This window comes from Rhododendron vialii, chromosome 10a, assembly GCF_030253575.1.
Source record: "Rhododendron vialii isolate Sample 1 chromosome 10a, ASM3025357v1".
Taxonomy (NCBI): Eukaryota; Viridiplantae; Streptophyta; class Magnoliopsida; order Ericales; family Ericaceae; genus Rhododendron; species Rhododendron vialii.
In genome coordinates, this window is record NC_080566.1 from 7,137,115 (window position 1) to 7,155,584 (window position 18,470).

Here is an 18,470-nt window from a genome sequence, read left to right on the forward strand (position 1 = left end):
GAGAGTTAATTTCACGACGTGTGCGTTAGCACCACTTCAGTCCCTGATGTACAACAAAACTCCCTAATTTTTTAAGCTAGTACTATATATGTCTGGAAAATCCCCTAAAGAACCAAGTTATTATTGACTTCTTGGTCACACGAACAAAATTAAACAACTTAGGTACAATAATTTCGTCCTCCCCCCCCCCCCCCCCCCCCCCCCCTTCAATTGAGCAATTATAGCACTAGACAGGACTTTATTCATGTCTTTGGTTTAGTACCACTGCCAAGAGACAGCCCAGATAATTATTCTACTTATTCAGGTCTTTCTTTTCTACCTCACATTTTCGAAAACCATTCTCCAAACGTATGATGCAATTGAACACCCGCACCAAATTAACCCAGAGTAAGCCAGCTCACGGTGTTGTATAATCAGGTATCATTTGGGAAATTCTACTTTCGATCCATTGTAAATCAAAAGCATATTGATGCTAGATATCAATGGATGCGGGATACACTTGATATGAAGTTGTTGCAACTCGAGAAAATACATACGGATGATAATCCTTCGGATAGGATGACTAAGGCTTTATCTAAGGACAAGCATGAGAAATTTTGAACTTTGTCAGGTTTGGTCGATCCTTCCACATAAGTCGGGAAGGGGGAGATTGTTGGCTTTCACTCCTTATGTTAAATTAGTGGAAGCCCAATATTTTGTTAGTCCAATTGTGTTTGGCCCAATAACAATTCTTTCCTTCGTGATTTACTTACTTGTGGAAAATTCCGCATATTTTTCCCAACAATATTTTCAACCCATCATTTTGTATCCTTTACCCAGCAGCATGTCTCCTCAATCCATGATACGGATAATCTCGATTGATATATATTAGCTCAATTCCAGATTTCATATGGCTTTTTTCCTCAGTATGACCACCAACTTCTCATTAAGACTTAACTCTTGTCTCACCATCTTACATATCCTCATTGGATGCTGGGAGCGTGCTGCACAGTTACGTGTTTTGCATCATCCTGGATCCTGGATGCTGGGAGCACGCTGCGCAGCTACGTGCTGTGCAGCGTGCTGCACGGCTACCGGTGCCGCCTTGCCTGGCATCGGCCCGATGATCGGAGACGTCCACTGCGTAGAGCTCGTCGAGTACTACAAGTATACCAAAAATCAACCCGATCAAATATCGTTAAATACTTCATCGGAATACATATAACATGGAAAAAAATGAATCCTAATGGATACAAAACACTGGATCAAAACCACTGAATCCATTCTTTTCGAATTATATGTGTTCCAATGAGGTATTTAACGATATTTGATCGGATTGATTTTTGGTACACTTGTAGTACTCAACGAGCTCTACGCAGTGGACGTCTCCGATCATCGGGCCGATGCCGGCAAGGCGGCACCGGCTGCCGCGTAGCAAGCTGCACAGCACGTTGCTGTGCAGCACGCTCCAAGCATCCATCCTCATTCCAATCACACCCAGACCCCACCCCTGAGCAAAATAAAACACCAAGCACCAAATTATCAAATGATTACGTACTCAACTTCCCACTTTACCCTACCTGACCCAACAGGATAGACATTGGTCATAGTGAGTCGTAAATTACGGATTTTGCAGACTCTGTTAAGACCAATTCATGTCCTGTGAAACACCTCTTTTGCTCTACAATTCAGAATCTTCAATCCCTCATTAATTACAACAATAACAAAACTCATCTAGTCCCCAATCATTGAGGGTATGAGCAGGAGATAATTAGAGACACACCTAACTTTTGGCAATATGTGCACAAATTGGCTGCTCTCAGAATACCACCGAAATTATGGCCCCCCTAAACCTCCAATAACCGAGGAGCTACAGAGATGTTTTGCTACAGAACAATGCCCCCAAATCAAAACCGAAAAGCATCAGAGAAGATAATCCTAGAGACCCAAATCAATTTCTGTGCTCATTAACATGCTTCCTTCATTCATAGTCTAGAGCATCAGACTAATGAGCACGAATTCAACAGGTTAAACAATGTGACTCAAATCATACTGCACTATCAGAAGGGGCTTTGCTTTAAGAGCCACTCACCGACCAGCTAGGAAAAATATGGAAACTTGATAAAGAGCAGCAAGTTACAGAAAATAGCTCCAGTTCTCCACAGAATTGCATGCAATGTGACCTGTACCTCAATATGGCTATCAAACCAAGGGAAAAGAGAAAATAATAGTGGCGAAATTAACTATTTTATCATGCAATGCTAACGACAGAAAAAATAGCGATGGATTGCAATTCAATAGATCCTAAAATTATATACGTAGCAATCCATAATTTTTACGACTCAAGATGTCTCTACCAACCGTTGTTGGAGAAATTATGGTCATGAAAACTAATGAAAGCTGACTTGTTGGAAGTCTAACTGGAACCAGCAGTATTACAATTCACAGTCCCTCAAACCACATGCTTCAAAGCCAGCCCAAACCAGTGCTCAAGAAGTCCCTGATAGTTGTATGACAACCCAAAAATCCTGGGACCTGAGGAACAGTTCAAACTACAGTGGGAGGACAAAAAACAGCATAGGCGTTGAAGGTCCAAATGGGAAATGTGTTCAAAACTGTTCGATACATGTGAGAACTCATATAATGAAGGTCCCATGTGCATCGGTCGATTCCAAACACATTTGTGTCCGAATCTGTGTACCATTAATATACAGATACTTTCTTATTAGAAAACGCCACGATGCTAATTTGCCCAAAGAGATGAGAATCCTCCCACCCCACCCTTGTTCTCATGATTTGTCAATTGAATTATGGTACACCTAAGGCCCAAAAAACAAAAAATAAAATTATGGTACACCTTTTTTTTTTTAGTGGGTCTCGATGTGTTTAATGTCTATGCAAAAAATTAAGTTAATTGGAGATCAGTAAAAAATTGGTCAATGATTTTTGTCACAAGTAAAATACACCATTAGAATTTCGTTCAACTGGATACCGATGTCCAATGAAATTGAATTTTGGCAAGGACGTTAAACACATCGAGACTTACGAAATTAACTGTTAAGATCGTCAAATAGACGGATGATCAGTTCTATTTTGTGTCGCATGAGGGATAATCACATAAGAGGATCTTAGCTGGGGGTGTTGGAAGTTGAAGTAAGACAGCATAGAGCTAGCAAACCTTGATTACATATTTCTTTGTAAAAAAAAAAACTCTACACACCTCTTTTGGTTAAAGAAACTCCGTTGCAGATTGAGTAAAAAGAACCTTAATCAGGGTATCATATTCAATTATTCACCTTTTTCACACTTCTGTCTTACTGATTAACTAATGGATAACAAGAGTACTAGTAATGTATCATCATGCATGAACCGAATATGTGGGAGGAGATTTACGAGTTAAGATTGTGTCTCTCTTTAAATGTTATATATATTTCATTTGTTGCATGTGTTCATCATTTCGTTAAGTGAATTCAAGGATTGTGGTGTTGTGATCAAGTAATTCTGTATAGACCATCGATGACGCCACTCAATGCTCATTTGAAATTGGATCTTTCAATTGTTATTGGCCTTCATATGATTCAAACTTTGTTTTCGTAAAATAGAATGGCTTCCACAGACACTTTGAAGGTTTTTTGTTAAGAAAAGTTTTTAGTTGTCAATGCAGAATATGTTGATCAAAGCTAGAAAAGATGCAGTTAACAATGTTGGAGATGAAGTTGTTCAACATGCAACAGTCGTGCTTCGTAAACCATTGGGAGTTTTTATTGAATCGATAGGTACTTCTCTCTCTCTCTCTCTCTCTCTCTCTCTCTCTCTCTACATTAGTGTCTAACTAGAACATCTACTTAATTGTTACGTTGCCAATATTGGGACCTTCATCTACTATTTTCCTAATTGGCTTTGTTTTTCTTCGCCTTTTCCTCCTATTATCATCAAGCCCAACAACAAAACAATTTTGCAAAAAGGAAGTGAAATCGGGAAGATGTACCAAACAAATTAACTGATGAACTAATCTTTTTGGTTCATAGATGTAGGTATTTGTCATCAATTACTCTAAGGGCTTTAGAAAGTTAGAGTTATTTTTGCCAAATTGTTTGAGTTGACTAGTCTAGCCAATGCGAAGGGAACTTTCTCTTATCGATTATACGTGCTAATAGAGGTTCAGAGGTTTTCAATTCCCATTGTGATATTTTACTGAGCGCGCGGTTACTAATTGTTTGTCTAACCTAACTCCAAGAGATTTTCATTACTTTGTCTGAAGGTTTGAGGAAGGCTTGAGTAGTCAAGGCAGCGGCAATCAAATACTGTGTGTGGTGAACAAGGAGTCGGTAAGTAGTTCTTAGAACGATTTGTGAGGATTCAGAATCGTAAGGTAAGATAACTTGTAACCACACAAGTTAACTATAGTATTTGATTCCTTCTCGTGGTTTTTATCCGTTTTTGGGATTTTTGGTGTTCATCGTACTTCATTTCAATTCCTTACTTTTGCTAGTCGATTGATTGAAGTAGTAGCAAAGTAAGAATTTCATTGTTAATACGAAAATACATGTTGTTCAGACCCGTCAATTGGTAATCCTGCCGATTACTAATCCTGCATTCGCCATTGATCATGTGCATTGGAGTGCATCGACTATTGAGTACTGAATGAAGAAAGATCAGCAGGGACACCCTTTATAATCAATCACTCATCAGAAATTCTACAGATTATTCACTCCGACTCGAATCACATTTGCATGATCAAAGTTTCCCCTTCAAACCAGAAGGGGCTTTGATGTAAAGAGCAGCAAGTTATAGAGACAAACCAGTGGAACACGCCATGTAATCGAACGATGATGGGATTATTACACGAGTCTGCGCGTTTGGACAGGTTTTTTTGCGTTTCCTCCATTGCTTTCAAAATCTTATTGCGTCTACGATGATTTAAGCCTTCGAGAACGTCATCCATATCCAAATGCATCAACGCATTCCCACCTTCTGTATAAACCTTGAGAACTCTATGAAATAAATTCATGTCTACCTCCGAATTTGGAAGTCCTGTGACCCACCACTACTCTGTGCAAGAGCTCGAAACAATCTTGAATTGAGGGCTTAAGGGCACCGCCCATCGCAAACTCATACATATCAATATCATCCTCTATTGCCCACTTCACCAACCAAGTCCGAGCATTATCATAACACTCCTCCGACATCCCAAAACCAGTGCCCCTCATTTCATTCGCCACCCTCCAAAACGTCTCGATGGGAAAACCAAGATTTTTCAGTACCCAATATTTATGGCTGCAAAGTAAAGTTGATTTTCCTTCTCCAAAATGACTAATAAAACAGGAATAGGTAAAGAAAATTCACGCCAAAAACACTCTCAAGAAATGTCAGTGTGTCACACTACAGCAACCACAGAAAATGCGATACAAGGCACAGAATCTGAATGCGAAGCATCAACAGAAGCGGTGGCAATCGCAGCGTCAGACTCCATCGTAAAGAAGAGATCCAAAATATCAGCATGGTTACAAATATAACCGCGGGCATTTAGAAACAAGATTGAGCGCTTCATTAGGCCTTGCAGCCTTAAGGTATGCTTCAAAGACGCGAACAAATACAGCAGTAGATGGAAACCTCGGCAGTTCCAATCTTTGATAGGTAATCAAAGTTGGAAAACCATAAAGTTTCATACAACCCAAAAGATTCAAAGCTTCTTTCAAACCTCCCTGAACCAAAACCTTGCTTGCGGGTAACTTGGACGTAGAATGCGAAGGCTTCAACTGTTTCTCGTTGATCATATCAACCACTAGCTTGCAGGGATCCATTGCCCTGTTCTTATCGCAGTATGCATTAACCGACACCAGCATTTCAAAAAACATAAGGTTATACTATTCTAGGATTTGTTTCTTGACTAGATCAAAGTTCGGACCAAAAGGATTCATACTTTCACCGCATACTACATCATCTTTTATGCAACCTTGGTATAATGGAGTTTATGCATCTTCTAATGATTTTGCGAATTACTCGTATCTCCTTTCTTGAAGTGATGCTTGAATCTCTATTACCAATGTCTTCCCACAATATACCAGACCTTGAATCTCTGTAACCAATGTTTCCCTAACTTCTGTGCTAGTATGTTCAAACCGATAACTAATGGAATTTTCCCGAAGTGATGCTAGAAGACAATAAGCATTCTATTTTATGACCAACCATACTTAGTGGTGAACAATTTTGGGGAATCTCCTCCCTCATTACGTTACAACAATTATGGCCCCAACTTGAGCAGATTCATTTACACCTTATAGTTGGAACCACCCATGAAACATTATGCAATCATTTATGAAGCACCAAAAAAACAAGCTAAATAAACTTTGCCGATGCAAAGAGACAAGTTTTGAGAGAGCATTACCTTAAAGGTGATTAATCAATCTGAAGAACCTAAAACAGAGAATCACAAGGCCAAAGAATTTGTTGAAGTTGTCAGTTTTTGGCACTTGCAATAGGCATTAAGCATTCTGAATTTCTGATAATGGCACAGAGTGAGAGAGATTACCAGGTCTTCACTTCCTTGTGCTTGACACTTATAAGCTCGTAGTTAGATTGTAAAAGCTAGTAACTCCATTCAACTTCTAGGAACTTTAAACAAAATAAATCTCAGAGTTTAGTAAAACCAACCCCACAACAATGCGACAATTACCGAACTAAAAAACACTAAAGAAGGCATCCAGTTGCCTATACAGAACTTTAGCACTCATTTTGTTAGCTATATGAGCAACACTTTTAGATAATGCAAATCCCAAAACGGCAAAATATGAAGCCATCCAGTTCCCTATACAGATTAAAGTGACAAAAAACTTGATCAAGAGGAACCCAATATATCATGTTTGACATTCTATTGAAAGGAACTAGAGCAAAACACTCTCAACGGGTCAAGGTATCGATTCTTCTCCGGGAAATTATAATTTACTCTAAGCACATAATGAAATTCAAGCCGTATATACAGATTTATACGAACCAGGAGTTTATTTAGGGCTGGATAAGAGAACTAGGGTTTACACTTTGGGCCTAATTTCTGGAAACAATAGAGGGTTTTCGAATCTAGTTTCTTTTCTAGAAAAAGTAAGCAACCAAGTTGTCGTATTTGTCCCATGCTGTTACCACTCGTGGGTTCTTTGAAATTGGGCTTAATTTTTGGAAACTTCTCTCGCTCGCAAACGGGGAGACCGGTGGGGGTTACATCTCGTTTTCCTGTGTCACGACACACCCACACAAACAGAGGAGAAGGAGGAGAGAGGGAGACAAAGTTTTTCATCGAGAGAGAGAGACAGAGAGAGAGACCTTGTTTGTGTCCAGCGCCTTTCTCGATGGTGTGAAACTGATCTTGGGCCTGAAGATCTCCTCGCCCGCCGTCGCCGGGAGAAGCTTGATCGAAACCTTATTTCTAGGGTTTCAGCCGACGACGATGAAGATCTATTTACGCCTTTGATTTTGGAGCGCCTCTGATTTTGGGGGAAGATTGAAATTTTCAGAAGGGGGGTGCGATTTAGGGCGCGAAGTAAAAAAAATTTTGGAACACTATTGTATCCTTCAATGAACGCTATAGAATTTTAGGCGCCAGTTTTCCTTTGCTTCTCATCACTGAACGCTATAATTGGTTTCCTTTCATAGCATTCCTAAAAAAACGCTATTGCATAATGCTATTATAGGTCATATTTGTTGTAGTGTATCACAATACTTGCGTAGTTGCGTCCAGAGTCTTTCAATCAATCACTCATCAGAAATTATACAGGTTATTCAATCCGACTCGAATCACATTGGGCATGATCAAAGTTTCCCCTTCAAACCTGAAAGGGGCTTTGCTGTGAAGAGCAGCAAGTTATAGAGACACACAAAAGGCACTAGTTCTTCACAGAGTTGCATGCAATATGAACTGTAAGGTGGTATGGCTATCAAACCCGGGGAGAACAGAAAACGATGGTGGCACAATGAACTGTTTTATCAATGCAGCGCCTAGATTTCAATTCGCTGGATCCTAAAATCATATAAGTAGCAATCCACAATACTTAACAACTCGAGATGTCTCTGCCAACCGATGTTGTAGAAATTATGTTGATGAAAACTAACTAAAGATCACTTGTTGCAAGTCTAATCGGAACAATCAGACCTCAAGAAGTCCCTGATAGTTTCATAACAACCCAAAAATTCCTGGGACCTGCGGAACAGTTCAAACCAAGGTAGCAAGAGAAAAACTAAATGTAGGCACTGAAGCAGCATAAACAATGAAATATCAGCAAGACAAAGGAGACAACTGTCAAGGGGAAAAGCGAAATTTTTCAGTACCTGGCTTTACAGGTGGTGTTTAGGTTAAACAATCATACTCTAGAACATGTTTCAACTTCTAAAGCTTTAGCCTAATGAAAATCAAACCTCTAGCATAGGTGTGACAACATCAAGAACACCCTGCTCATTTCCTTGTATCCTATCACAAGTCAAAAAAACAAAAAATTCACCAACTGCTTGAGATACCACACACAACAAAGGAGAAAACTGTCAAGGGGAATAGCAAGATTTTTCAGTACCCGGTATTTATGGCTGCAAAGTAAAGTTGATTTTCCTTCTTCAAAAAGACTAATAAAACAGGAAAAGATAAAGAAGATTCATGCTAAAATCTCTAAAGAAATGTCACACTACAGAAACCACAGCAAATGTGATACAAGGCAGAGTCTGAATACTAAGCAGCAACACAAACAGTGGCAACCGTAGCGTCAAACTTCATTGTAAAGAAGAGATCCAAAATTATCAGCATTACAAATACACAGCAGGCATTAAGAAAGGAGATTGTGTGCTTCATTATGCCTTCCAGCCTTGACGTATGCTTCAAAGACGCGAACAAAAACAGCAGTAGATGGAAACCTCTTAACTCCAGAAACAAGTTAGCTCCATCAGCAGTTCCAGTCTTTGATAGGTAATCAATGAATGGATCCAAGAAAGGCGGAAAACCATCAACTTTCATACAACCCAAAAGATTCAAACCTTCTTTCAAACCACCCCGAACCAATACCTTGCTTGTGATTAATTTGTACGTAGAATGCAAAGGCTTCAACTGTTTCTTGTTGATCATATACAACCACTAGCTTGCAGGCATCCATTGACCTGTTCTTATTGCAATATGCATTAAATGACAATTCAAATGCGTAGCCAACAAAAGAGACACCCTCTGTTAAAACCATGATTGAAACCACTCGGAAGCTTCATCAAGACGGCCCGCAACACAATGGCCATCAACTAAAGATGTCCATGCTTTCTAATTTGAACTAGTCCCACAGGCTTCCATATTATCCACAAACTCACTTCCTTCTTTGCCGATAAAAAATAATAATAATAAGAAAACTTGCTCCTTCCGTTTCCCCCTTACTAGTAAGCTGAAAGGCAATTTTACTCCGCAATGAATCACTCACTAGTTTAGAAACCACCTTCCACCATTGCTCTCAAGACTTGTTGCATTCCCCAAGTCTACCAGAACTGCATCCAGATTCAAATCGTCAACAAATCCCACCTTCTGTAAAAGCCTTGATAACTTTAAGAAATAAATACATGTATAGCTCCATACTAACCACCACTTTCCTCAAAAGAAAGGTACAATCTTGAATTGAGTGCTCGTTGACACCACCCATTGTAAACTCATAAAAATCAACAGCATCCTTCATCATCCTCCTCTCAACAAACTATGTTTCCTTCGCCATCTCAAAGCCAGCGCCCCTCATTTTATCCGCCACCCTCCAAAACTTCTCAAGGCAATCCTTTCTCCCCCAAACCCTAACCATAGGATCAGAAGTCCCCTCACCATGCTCAAACAAATTGCTTTCCTAAATCCACCGGAAAAAATACCACCGCATTTTCGGCTCCAATCCAAGATTCCCCAAAACCATTGAAACCAACTTACTCAAATACGAAACCTTCAATTCGTGCAAACTCTTTTCAACCTCATCTCCTCACACACTTCTCCCATAATCACCTTACAAATCTGCAAACACACCTTCTCAACCGAATCATCGATCGATCCATAAGCATATAGCTCTTTCATACCCTACACTCTTTCTAACCTTGTTTCTCAAATCTTTCCAAAGCCCTAACACCTGCACCCTTCTTAACTCCGTACCCTTTCTTCTTCATAACCTCAACAAATCCCAAAACTCCTTCACATATACCTTTGAATCAAGTATACCCGGCATCCAATTATACGATTTGGAGTTCAACCGCTTGCTCTCCCTCTCCGAACCGTAATCGAAAAACAACCGACCCTCAACAGGGGCTGAACCTAGACTCTGCAAAAACCTAACCACCAAATCGTGAATAATAACGATGTGACTGAAATTACATTGCACGATCAGGGTTCCCTCTTCAACATAGAAGGGGCTTTGCTTTAAGAGTCACCCAATGACCAGGAAAAATCTGAAAACTTGATAAAGAGCAAGTCATAGAGAAAAAGGCTCTGGTTTTCCACAGCATGCAAGCAATATGACCTGTACGACTGTACCTCAATATGGCCATCAAACCCAGGGAAAACAGAAAATGATGGTGGCAAAATTAACTGTTTTACCAATGCAATGCAAATGACAGAAAAATAGCAAGGAATGGCAATTCGTTAGATCCTAAAATTACATGCGCAGCAATACAATTTTACGACTCAAGATGTGTGTCCCAACCATTGTTGGAGAAATTATGGTCATGAAAACTAATTACCGCTGACTGAAGTCTAACTGGAAGTCTGGAACCAGCAGTTCTACAGTTCACAATCCCTCAAAACACATGCTTCAAAGCTAGCCCAAACAAAAGCTCAAGAAATCCCTGATAGTTGTATGACAAACCAAAAATCATGGGACCAGAAAAACATTTCAAACTAAAGCAGCAGGAAACAACAATAAACGTAGGCATTGAAGTTGCAATGTTGGACCAGTCACCACAAAACCAAGTGAAGAATTTGGCCAGAGAAGGAGGCAGCATTAGTAATGGAGAATAACTGTATAAGTAAGGTGTCTGACAAAAACGCATTAGAAGTCAATTCATGATTTTACAAAATCTGTTCCGGTCAAAGAATCATACTAGACTATGGTTTGGCGTTTAAAGCTTCAACCTATTGAAAATCAAACCTTTAGCATAGTTCTGACAACATTAAAGACTCAGATTAATCAACACTCTGCTCATTTCCTTGTATCCTATCACAAGTCTACTAATTCACAAACTGCTCGAGATATCACAGACAACACAGGAGAAAACTGTCAATGGGAAAACCGAAACTTTTCAATACCCCTAACTTTATGGTTGCAAAGCAAAGTTGATTTACCTCCAACAAATTGACTAATGTAACAGGGGAAAAAGATAAGAAAATTGATACTAAAGCCTTTGAAGAAATATCACACTACCGCAACCTCAAAAACTCTGCTACAAAGGTACAGAGTCTAAATTCTAAGCAGCAACACATGTGGTAGCAGCCGCAGCTTCAGACCTCATGGTAAAGAAGAGATCCAAAATATCAGCATGGTTACGAATATACGGCGGACATTTAGAAAGGAGATTGTGCGCTTCGTTATGCCTTCCAGCCTTGAGGTATGCTTCAAAGACGCGAAGAAATACAGCCGTAGATGGAACCCTCTTAACAGTCATCCCTTCCAGAAACAACCTAGCTTCATCAGCAGTTCCGGTCTTTGATAGGTAATCGATGAATGGATCCAAGAAAGGCGGAAAACCATCAACTTTCATAAAACCCAAAAGCTCCAAAGCTTCTTTCAAACCTCCCTGAACCAATACCTTGCTAGTGAGTAACTTGTACGTAGAATGTGAAGGCTTCAACTGTTTCTCATTGATCATATCAATCACTAGCTTGCAGGCATCCATTGCCCTATTCTTATTGCAGTATGCATTAACCAACAATTCTTCCGCATAGGCAACACAAGGGCCGCCCTCTTTTTCAACCATCTTTTGAAAGCAATCCGAAGCTTCATCAAGGTGACCGGCAACACAATGCCCTTCAACTAAAGATGCCCATATTTTGTTATTTGAACTAGACCCAAAAGCTTCCATAGTATCCACAAACTCATTTGCTTCTTCCTTTTCCCCCTTGCTACTAAGCTGGAAGGCAATTTTACTCCTCAATGTATCACTAGGTAAGAAACCGCCTTCCTCCATAGCTTTCAAGATCTTATTGCATTCTCCAAGTCTACCAACACTAGTCAAGGACTTAAGAACTGCATCCACATTCGAATCCGTCAGCACATTCCCGCCTTCTGTAAAAGCCTGGATAACTTTCAGAACTAATTCCATGTCCAGCTCCTTATTAACCACCACTTTCCTCAAAAGAAAGGTGAAATCTTGAATTGAGGGCTTGTTGGCACCACCCATCGCAAACTCATACAAATCAACAGCATCCTTTATCATCTTCCTCTTAACAAACTGCCCCAAAACCTCAATATACGTCTCCCTCGCCATCTCAAAACCAGCGCCCCTCATTTCATCCACCAACCTCCAAAACTTCTCAACACAATCCTCTCTCCCCAAAACCCTAACCATAGCATTATAACTGCCCTCATCATGCTCAAACAAATTGCTTTCCTGAATCCACCGAAAGAATATCAGCGCCTTATTCGGCTCCGATCCAAGACTCCCCAAAACCATCGAAACCAACTCACTCGAATACGAAACATTCAATTCGCGCAAACACTTCTCAACCTCACCTCCCCACACTTCTCCCCTAACCACCTTACAAACCGGCGAACACACCTTCTCAACCGAATCATCGACCGACCCACTCGCGTATATCTCTCTCAAACCCTCCACATCACTACCTAACCCTTCTCTCTCGAATCTCTTCAATGCCCTAACACTTGCGCCCTTCTTCACTCCGTACCCTTTCCTCTTCATAACCTCAACCAAATCCCAAAAGTCCTTCACACACCCATTTGAACCAAGTATACCCAGCATCCAGTTATACGATTTTGAGCTCAACCGCTCGCTCTCCCTCTCCGAAACGTACCCGAAAAACCTCCAAGCCGCATCGGGTGCCAAACCCAGACTCTGCAAAACCCTAACCACCAAATCGTGGGTGATAACGATGTTGTTGGAGTCCAATTCGAGCTTGATCTCGTCGCTGGTTGACGACTTGGAGAAGATATCGGTCAAAACGACGACGTGGTCGGAGTCTTTGGGTTCGATTGCGAGTTCGGAAGAAGAGAAGGGGCGAAAGCTAGGGTTGTGGAAGAGGGGAGTGGAGAGGTGGCGAGGGGGAAGGGGGTGGGAGAGAGGGGGGGGGGTGGGGGGGTGGAGGTTTTTGGAGCGAGAGTGGAAGCGGAGGAGGAGGAGGAGACGCCATGGATGAGGTCTCATGGTTTTTTCGGAATCAGAAATGGGGATCAGGGTTAGGGTTTGTGGGGAGGAGAGAGAGAGAGAGAGAGAGAGGAGAGGAGGGTGTGGTGAAGATGGGGAAGGAGGTTTTTAGGGTTTTGGACGGTGGGTAGTTTACACTGTTGGAGTCCAGCGGGCAGGGGGAGTGTGGACAGTGAAACTTGTGTTGCTATTGCCAGATGAAATAAAATACGGATAGCCAAAAATGTCGCGGACGCAGACATCCGTCCACAGTTCCGGGCACAGACGTGTTTTAAATTAGTTGATGTGTGGGGACTTTTGTTTAGCGTGCATGATCTCCGTGCATCGCTTGGTTTCGCAACTAGTATCGTTTGTATTTTCGATTTCATGGTTTCGCAAGTAGTAACTTTATTTGGATCCATGCAGACACCTATGTCCATAACATTTCAAAGTGATGTACGTACACTAGCATAATTTGTTCACCCGCCTAGTACGACTCATTTTTGTGTTGAGCTCACACCACGTCTCAACTTAGTTTGCTTATTGAGTATCTCCAATGGTGGAATCTTATTTACGTAGTTATTTGTGCAATAAAGAAAAATGGTTCAACAATAGGCCGGGTCGATTTGTGCTGGATTCAAATATTCAATCGGTAGTCTAAAATCTGGAACTGAAGTTCTAAATTTAGACAAAACGTTATTTGAAGATACTACCAATATATAGAATTCAGTTGATTAATTAATTTTTTTTTTTTTTTTTTGAATGAGATTAGTTAAAGAATCAAGTTTTAAAAATGAGTGGCTTCTCCAGAGAATGGAAGCCGGAAAGGGAGAGTCGGGTGGGTCCGCTGGCCCCTTCCCCGCCTTCCCCCTTCTTTTGGCCCCCTCCCTCACCCACTTCCTTCCTCCTCACCCCCTCAATTCTCCATCTTCGGCCTCTCTCCTCTGTTTCTCCTTTTCCTTCTCTGCTCACCTAGCTCAAGGTTGTGAGTTGGTTGAGACTATTTCTTTTGGGAGTTGAAATTTTCCACTTTTTCCTCATTTTTGGACTCAGGAATCAGATATGAGGTTCTAGATCTGATTTTTCTTGGGATCAGCGTACCAGCGACGAAGACGGCGTCTGCCTCCAATTTGCGACGGGAAGAGTTTGAGTTGGAGCGGCAGGTCATTCAGGAGGGCTTGCTCCATGTTCATACCTGGCCTCTCAACTTCGGCCTCTCCAACCCCTCCTCACGAGTGTGTTCGACGGGTCCGGCTCCGGCGTTGTAGTTCCATGCGGGTTTTTTTTTCTGTTTTCCCTGTTTTTTGTTTTTATTTTCTTTTGTTAATTTTGTATTTTAGGACCAGTAGTGTTCCCTTATTGTTCTGTGTATGTTTTAGCTGGGTTTGATATAATATTGGGATGATTTGATTTGCTCGAAGAAAAAAAAATGAGTGGCTTTAATCATCAAAATGAGATCCAATATGAGCTCTACAAAAGGTGGGTAATGCTGACTCATCCCAGTTGGTTTGACAGGTGAAGTGCCGAAGGGGAACATAATTTTACAGGTAATCTCATCAGACTACTAATCTGAGATTAATGATGTAGTAATATTTTCTTGTAGTAATATTTTCTTGTAGTAATTCTTATTCTTTCGTGGGACTTCGAATCATATCCGCGTGATACAAATTTCAACAAAAAACTATGGGTACATCATTTGGTACACCAAATGTTATGGAATTTATTTCGGGGTCTCAAATTGGAGTCGTTCAATTTGTTTAAAATATTTTCAAGAAAATTCATGTTAAAATACAACTCGTACAGGTATCGACAAAGGCTTAGTCGATATTTGTTCCTGAATTTGCATTAAGAAAAATTGAATGAATTGATTAAGCCGTCACTGATCTTTGAATGAGGTAATTTTTTTTGTAGTAATTCTTAAAATAATGTCTTAGACAAATTGAACAACTCAAATGATTAGTGTGGGATCCCGAAATTGGTCCCGGCCAATTTGTTGTACATTTGGTACACATCAACTATCATACTTTTTTTGCTTTACAAAAAAAAAAAAAAATTTACTTTTTTCGGGCTCTACAAATTGGGTGCTAGTCCGCTAAGCTAAAAATTCTCTCAAATTCGGCAAATGTCAATTCCTCCGTCATTTTGGCAAAACATGGGTGCGACACCTTTGCCATTTTCTTGGCAAAATGACACTATTCATTGCCTAAAAATGAGAATGGCAATGACAAAATGGCATTCATAGGTGAGGATGCTATAAAGAAACCACTTTCTATCGATGAAGCCAATTCTAAACTGGCATGCAATAGCAAGAAATTCATGTAAACTTTAAGTATTTGGGAAAATGACAGCCTATGACGTGTTTTGATAATTAATACTCGTCAATGACATTTTCAACATTGACAAATATTCTTAGCTTATTCTTGACAGATATTAATTATTAAAACACGTCCTAGGCCGTCATTTTCCCTAAGTATTTAGGTGGTGTTTGGGTCAAGATTTTGTAAAACAAAAAACTAAAATTAGGAGATTTTGCTTAAGGAATTTAAGGCATGTCCCTTCTCTCCCTATAACTTCTCTAGGGGAAAAAAAAATCTTCAGAAATCCTTGATATTGAACCCGGCCTTAGTTATTCCCTGTTTGGTGGGCTGGGAACTTGGAAGCTATAATAGATATTGATAAACCAAAAGCCAAAGGGTGTTCTGGATAATTAGCTTGTTTAAGCTTCTTTTTTTTTTTTGATCCGTGTTTAAGCTATTTGAATAATCATAAATAAGCAGAAGCTTAAGAATAGCAGAAAATCTTAATTTGAAAAAGGCTAAAAAATACAAGAGAAGAGTTTTAGGGAGGAGATTTTTCAAGAGAGGATTAAAAGTTTATCCTATGGTTTACTTTAAGAGAAAGGAGGCCAACTGTTTAATAAGCTGCTGCTAATTTGTTGATAATTCATGTATTTTTCGGGTTATTTACGGAACAAATCCAATCAAGTTAGAGTCGAAATCAATAATTTTTTCTGATAAATCCGTCACTTTTTCGGAAGAACCGCCCCTTTTACACATGCTAAAACTAGAATTGATGTTGATACAGTGGATTATTATTTATATTTTTTATAAGTTGATACAATGTATTGGATGCACTAATCTAAATATTGGATCACATAAGCTCGTTTATAGACCGGATTCAATCTAATCCAACATAGCATGGTCAAAAGAGGTGAAAAATGGACCCATTTGAGTTGAAATGGTGGACTTTTAGTGCAACAAAAACTGGAATAATTTTCAGAATTTTCAGTTCATTTTCATCTTTGTTAGTTGAGTATAGGACTACTGGTGAATTCCCTTTGATTAGAGAGATAAAAGCATAATGTCCAATTTATATTTCCATTAATGCATCTTATATCTAAATATTGTAACAATTTCCCTATGATAATTTCAAACTTGATTTTATCACTATAAGAGCAGCAAGGAAAGACAAACCAAAAAAATTCTCATCAAATATCATCTCATTACTTCTGTAACAAAAACTCCATTTATGAAGGGAGAACTCAAAGAGAGATCTCTAGGGTTTGTTCAAAAGACAAACATGACACAACTTGGCTGCATCTCCAAAAGAGGAGCATAAATAATCTGCCGAACCCAAAAAAGCTAGAAAGGAAATCACTAATTGATTCAAAAAAAAATAGCTAAGGGGTTATTGAAAAGCGACGATCCATCATCATTGAGGCCTTCAGTTGTTCATCCCAGTTGCATTCTTGGCTGTATCAGCAGCATCCTGCGCTTTAGCTTTCGCTTGCTCACCGGCCTACGCAAGAAATTTTCACGATCAAAATCACACATATCATCCTACACAAACCTCAGAGGTGTTGCTGGAATTTTCTTAATCGCCGGAACCAATCATCTTGTAAGTAAATCAATATTGAAGCAACGTTAGAATACAGATTTTGTACCTGCTGCATGTTTTCTTTGGCAGACTGGGCAGCATTGCTGGCCTTATCCATCATCTGGTTTCCCTTCTCCTGGATTAATATAGATAGACAAAAAAAACATCATCTTTTGTTTATTGGCAAACTTTAAGAACTTCGTAAATAAAAGATGATGAGATTACAAAGGTTCCATTACAACTGATTTGAAAAAACACAAGATGATGTTCAGAATAAGACTAAAAACACTAATAAAGATCATTGAACGCTACTTGCACCGAAAAGCACAAATAAAAAGGAATGCGTGGCTCAAAATTCATTCTGTTATTGTTGGCCACGAAACACCAGATTTGGATCTAAGCCTTAAGGTTCGAGTTTATGCATACTGTTCTATACAAGTCAGAGCATTTGCGAAATACTGAAACTTTTGTAATCTATAGACGTAGGAAAAGTGAAGCTCACCTCGGTCTGGCCCTTGGCCTGGCCAGCTTGGTTACTTGCCTTCTGGGAGCTGTCCATCTTCTTCAAATGCTTTGTGTAAGACAAAAAATGCAAGTATTGTTCAAAGAAATGCAAGAATTGTTCAAAGAATGAATCCTGAATATGGAGACCTCACAGTTCCCTCAGATTTATAGATCTTGAAAACCATACATTGCTTGACACATGTAACAGCAATTTTGACAGATGTTTTCTCTTGCTGAAAGTCAGGTTTTTGATCTGTTGGAGATGGGAGTATGTTATGGAGATCCAGTATTTACTGGGTCAGTTTGTTCCATTCAAAGGTAGTGAGATTTAAGAGGAGCGTTTGAACAGTTCTGCTATAGTGCTATCCAATGGAGTACACACCTATCCTGAAAAAAAAAGGGGGAACACTGTTGGTGAAACTTTGGCAAGGCCAAAAAAGAATAATTTGATGAATTCAGAGCTTATTTGACTCAAATTTCCGCAAAAACTCTAGAAATCACTTAGATCGTATCCTTTTCAAAATTCATCTGAGGCACCATTTGCTATCACGGAGAGCATCTCCAACCTTGTTATCAAATATGGGAATGTCAGATTTTTTTTGAAGGCTTATGTGGCAAATTGGCAATATGACATATTAGATTTGACATCTCTAACATACACACTCCAACCCATATGCTAAATTTGATATTCAAATACATTTTCACTTTAATCAACCTTTTAAATTTTATTGCATTAAGTTTTGGGAGTAGAATAAGGAAAGAAGATATTTGAC

At 39.6% G+C, this 18,470-nt stretch overlaps 2 protein-coding genes and 1 non-coding gene across 3 annotated transcripts; all 3 read right to left on the reverse strand.

Moving 5' to 3' along the window:
* Positions 1-1,858: 1,858 nt before the first annotated feature.
* On the reverse strand, positions 1,859-1,966 carry LOC131305839 (small nucleolar RNA snoR100). Its single transcript, XR_009193396.1, has one exon. It is a non-coding gene; the product is annotated as a small nucleolar RNA snoR100 (small nucleolar RNA).
* A 9,150-nt stretch (positions 1,967-11,116) lies between these two features.
* Positions 11,117-13,514, reverse strand: LOC131304575 (pentatricopeptide repeat-containing protein At3g02490, mitochondrial-like). The gene has a single exon (XM_058331846.1). It carries the CDS (start codon positions 13,336-13,338, stop codon positions 11,425-11,427), a length of 1,914 nt encoding a protein of 637 aa, XP_058187829.1. The 5' UTR covers positions 13,339-13,514; the 3' UTR covers positions 11,117-11,424.
* Positions 13,515-16,798: 3,284 nt separating this feature from the next.
* On the reverse strand, positions 16,799-18,074 carry LOC131304577 (late embryogenesis abundant protein 2-like). The gene is made up of 3 exons (XM_058331848.1): positions 17,696-18,074; positions 17,261-17,329; positions 16,799-17,115 (listed from the first exon to the last, which is right to left on the reverse strand). Exons 1-3 carry the CDS (start codon positions 17,750-17,752, stop codon positions 17,041-17,043), a joined length of 201 nt encoding a protein of 66 aa, XP_058187831.1. The 5' UTR covers positions 17,753-18,074; the 3' UTR covers positions 16,799-17,040.
* Positions 18,075-18,470: the final 396 nt, after the last annotated feature.